Below are 4,731 nucleotides of genomic sequence, written 5' to 3'. Positions count from 1 at the left end.
AAGAACCTTAGAAGACGTACTTGTACCCAGAGGACTCTTATGACTAAATTCTTGATTTTATTTTTTTAAATTTCGAACGAGTGACCTTCAAACATACATCAGATAACTTGAATGGTTCCATCCTTAACTTGTTGTGTGATAATAGCATGTTATGAGGTGGTGGATGAGACATGGGAGATTAAGGGCTTGATGATTACAAATGAAGCTGACAAGAAAGGTCCATTTGTTAATAAACACGGTCTTAAAGTGGGTGTCGAATATAGAGTACATGATCCTAGTGTCAAATGGCACAAAATTGATCCACATGGTGGATAAACATACGGGTCCCTTCACAATTCAAGTTTGCACTTACCAACTATGTTTTAACAAATGGGTACTAACCAAGGTTTTTTAAATTTGACACAGTTAGGGTTAGGGCTGTAAACGAACCGAACGAACACGAACAAATGCTTGTTCATGTTCGTTCGTTTAAGTTAGCCGAACGATCGAATGAATACGAACGGATAAACGAATGAAGTTTTCTTATTCATGTTCTTTCGTTTAACAAATTGGCTTGTTCATGTTTGTTCATTTATGTTCTTGAACGTGCTAAACGAACATAAACAAACAAAGATAAACAAAAACAATTGAACCTAAATGAACTATAATATATTAATGTAATAAAAAACAATTGAAAATATATGAACATAAAAAACTTAAAACGAACAATATAAACAAACGTTCACAAATGTAAATGAACGAAGGAAACCATTGTTCATGTTCGTTCATTTAACTAAATGAACGAGAATTTGTGTTCATGTTCGTTCATTTATTAAATAAACGAACTTCCCGCCAAATTGTTCACAAACGGTTCGCCGAACATTCAGTTCGTTTACAACTCTAGTTAGGGTTATTGTCAAGTGTAGTATAAAAGGATGATAAAAAAAAAACATACCCCTTTAGAGTGTATGTTGCATGGATGTATAATGAAAGATCATTTCAGATTAAATCTATGGTGACAACACAAATTCGTGTTAGAAATTACCACTTTGGGTGTCTAGTTAGTTGCAATTGGTTAGCAAAATATTATTCGAAAGATAGGAAGCCTAAAATGACATTACCCTAAATGGGAGAAGTTGTTGCAAAGTTTTTTTATAAATGTTTCAAAGGTTCAATGCCATATGGAAAGGGTAAAGGCTAGAGAGATGATTGTGAGTAATTTTGAAGAAAATTATGCCAAGGTTTGGAATTTAGGATTATAAAAGTTAAGTTTTAAGATTAAATTCAAGAAATACATGTAAAATTTGGGTGATTATCAATCCAAATGATATGGATTACTTTCAAAGGTTCTATATTTGTTTTAAGGCCCTGAGAGATGGTTGGAATGAGGGTTGCATACATGTAACTGGATTAGATGTGTGTTTTCTCAAAGGAAAAATTAAAAGAGAGTTGCTTAAAACTATTGAAAGACATGCTTACAACCATGTGTTTCCAATAGCCTGGGTAGTGTTGAACATTGAAACTAAAGACAATTGGACTTGGTCTCTAGAGCTACTAGCAATTGACCTTGATGTTTGCAGTTGGTATATATGGATATTGTCATGGTCCCTATCTTATATATTTTTCATTACTCATTCATCATACTTTATAATATATTGCAGCCTCTCATAGTAATGAAGAGCATACTTCCCCATGTAGAACACATGCAATGTGCTAAGTATATTTTTGCCAATTTTAGGAAAGTATATACATGTTTTGCGTTTAAAAAACTATCATGGGGGTTGTAATGAGTTGTATTGAAGGTGATTCCTTAAGAAATATGCAATCAATAAAGGTCATTAGCCTTTATGATCGGCTAATATATCAGGATCCCACAACTTGGTGTATAGCTTTTTTTAGGCAAGGTTATGTATGTGCATCAGTAGAGAAATGTATTTATTATTCATTCAATTCCATGATCTAATATATTAGCATAAAACCCCTACTTACAATGCTTGAAGAAATCATAATTTATCTGATGGACATGTTTTACCACATTAATGAATCACATAAGTCATGGAGATTAGAATTCTATCCAACCATTTTACAGAGGATGAAAGAAATTGGAACTTATATGAGGTAATTACTATTTGTACACATTGATTTTGAAATTATAATGTGTGCTTATTTGATGTAGTTTATCAATGGATATATAGGCATTGTAAAGTTATTCTTAGTAGGGTTAATGTATTCGAGGTCAGGTTTGGCTACTCATCATACAAAGTGGATTTGGTTGGCCATCATTATGCATGCATGTATTAGGAGATGCTCTTAAACCTTATGTGCCTCCCAAGCAACAATCAACTACATACAAGGGCAGTTCCATATAGTATCTCATAGTGGCACCGATAACGTTTGACTTCCATGTACGCAATGCAAAAAGTTTTGAATTTTTTTCTATTATTATTTCACTATGTAAAAAAAAATATAACTATGTAAAAAAATGTGTCACACCTAGTATAAAATCATACGTTCGCCCCTGAATACATACACATACATTTGTACCAATGGACCGATAGTCTTCATAGTATATGGTTTACAAAGGGGAAATTTGCAGCAATATATACCAACAATATTCAACCCTTAAATGGAAGCAATATATGGCATATGACTGATTTTATAAATCATTTATTTGATTGGTGAGAAGAATGCCCAGAATACACAAAACGAAGAGGAGGAGGCATGCTTTTGAAAAGGCTATCTTAAAGAACCCAACTTTATTTTTTGTTCAACATTTTAATAGTGTTCATAAACAGTTTACGAGAAAACATATTTAAAAAAAGATATATCAGGAAATGGTGAAACCATTTTCACTAATTAATTAGGTGGTATATGTGTTATAAGTCTTTGAAAATGTGACCATCTTCTTGTACTAAGCCTCCCATTTATGGTCCTATTAGTAACTAGTTCTTAGTTTTACTATTACATGCTCTACCAATGTCAATACCAAACGATTAACCTAGGTCAATTCATAAAATTAGTTCATTAAGAAGAAATTTCAAAGATGAAAATTTATAAAATGCATGCAAGGCCTTTCAGGTTAAATCATTTGCTTTTGTGTTTAATCTAGAAATGTGATACAAATACAAGTTAAAGGGTGAAAATCGACCCACAATAATCACGATGGAATTCACATTTAGTACATAAATTATCTCAAACGAATACATCATTTGAACGAATACATATGAAAGAATAGAAAGTAACCAATACCAAAAAATAAAAATAAAAACATGTCAACAAGATATGTTTCAAACTTAGAGCAACAAAATACTGCCGAATAATGCAACTACAATGCCATAGACTGTTGGTATTGTCAGTTTAGTGGATGCAGATGTTGCTATTGGGCTTGGAGCGGGAGCCATTGTTTGTGGTAGAACAGTGATGAAAAGCTTCATGTTTCTTAACTCACAATGCTTCCCAACGCCACAAACGTACCATTTTCTTCCTGGAGTTTGAAGTGGAATGATGTCTCTTCCACTTGTCAAAGTTCCATTTGAAGATGAAACAATACATTGTTGAAAACCAGTGCCGTTGACTTTCATCACATTGTGGGCACCAGATGCATAATTGAATACTGCATGAAGAGTATAAGATCAAAAATTTAAATTCTTGAAAACCTTAAATGCTTGAAAACGATATTAAAGAAGCTAAATGTGGGTGTATTTGTGGGAATATATATATAACGTACCAAGTGTATCCCCAACGATGAAAACTTTATCCTTGGCCCAAGATTGATAATCAAAGTCGAGAGTCCAACCACTTTTGTCCCCAACAATGTATTCTTTGGCAGATATTGAAGTCGCAAGTACCACAAATGTTGCGATGAAGATGATGATTGAATGTGATGCAGCCATTTTCGAAATAATTATGAGAGATTTCCAATAAATATTTCTTTTAAAACACCCTAAAAATGGATTGTGTAGGCTACATGTTTGTTTCTGTTTATTTATAAGGTTTTGGAATGAATGGAAAATGAAAAATGCAAATATAGAACCGGCAGTGGACGGCAATTAATGGCATTGTGGATTTGGTCCTACTTTTATGTCTGTTGATTGCTACACTAAACATAAGAAAAGGTTTGTTTGTTTGTTTGTTTTTTTTTTAGTTTTTTAATTAATTAATGTAATTTTTTTATAAGTGGAAATGGTATATTGAGTGCTTTTCTTTCACGGTTTCACGTGAATTTTTTTAGAAGAATTTAAGTGGAGAGAACAATTTATGGGTTAAGACGGTTACTGTTTCCAAAATGCCCTTTTTTTCATGCACGAGAAAAAATAAATACCAGGGACCAAGAAGCTGCAACTCAAATCCGACCCACTTTACCATTCCCACTCACCCTCTTTCCTCTTTGCGATTTATACAAGTCGCTGTGGTGTCTCCCTGAATAACTCAAATTCCAATCACTAGACACTCACCTGTGTGTTAATTTTAGGGAAAATTACTAATCTAACCAAATTCATTAATGACTTTATCACTTTTTAGCTAACAATTAGCTAGGATTTGTTCCAAACTAGCCCTCGAAACCGTAAGTGGTTAAAATAGTCTACTGTTTCGCCCATTTACCTATTGTTTTGATTTTTGTATATAAAGATTTTTTTTTTCATTTTTCACTTTGTAGATGAAAAAATGGTCTACTGTTTTCTCTAATAAGTTTACTGTTTCCCAAATAATAGATTAAAAATAATCTACTGTTTCTTTTAAAAAACTACGGTT

General features: G+C 32.7%; 1 protein-coding gene across 1 annotated transcript; it reads right to left on the bottom strand.

Annotated features, from left to right (window-relative positions):
* Positions 1-3,225: 3,225 nt before the first annotated feature.
* Positions 3,226-3,922, bottom strand: LOC145002200 (blue copper protein 1b-like). The gene is made up of 2 exons (XM_078961495.1): positions 3,707-3,922; positions 3,226-3,592 (listed from the first exon to the last, which is right to left on the bottom strand). The coding sequence occupies exons 1-2, from the start codon at positions 3,870-3,872 to the stop codon at positions 3,273-3,275; spliced, it is 486 nt and encodes a 161-aa protein (XP_078817621.1). The 5' UTR covers positions 3,873-3,922; the 3' UTR covers positions 3,226-3,272.
* Positions 3,923-4,731: the final 809 nt, after the last annotated feature.

This window comes from Lactuca saligna, chromosome 6 (genome assembly GCF_052625555.1).
Source record: "Lactuca saligna cultivar CGN05327 chromosome 6, ASM5262555v1, whole genome shotgun sequence".
In the NCBI taxonomy this organism is placed as follows: domain Eukaryota; kingdom Viridiplantae; phylum Streptophyta; class Magnoliopsida; order Asterales; family Asteraceae; genus Lactuca; species Lactuca saligna.
Note: the sequence above shows the minus strand (reverse complement) of the source record. Positions and strands in the feature narration are given on the sequence as shown.

Coding starts and splice junctions, on each gene's coding strand:
- LOC145002200 (XM_078961495.1), bottom strand. CDS start 3,872: ATGGCTGCATCACATTCAATCATCATCTTCATCGCAACATTTGTGGTA. Junction 3,593..3,706: donor CATCGTTGGGGATACACTTG/GTACGTTATATA, acceptor CTCTTCATGCAG/TATTCAATTATGCATCTGGT.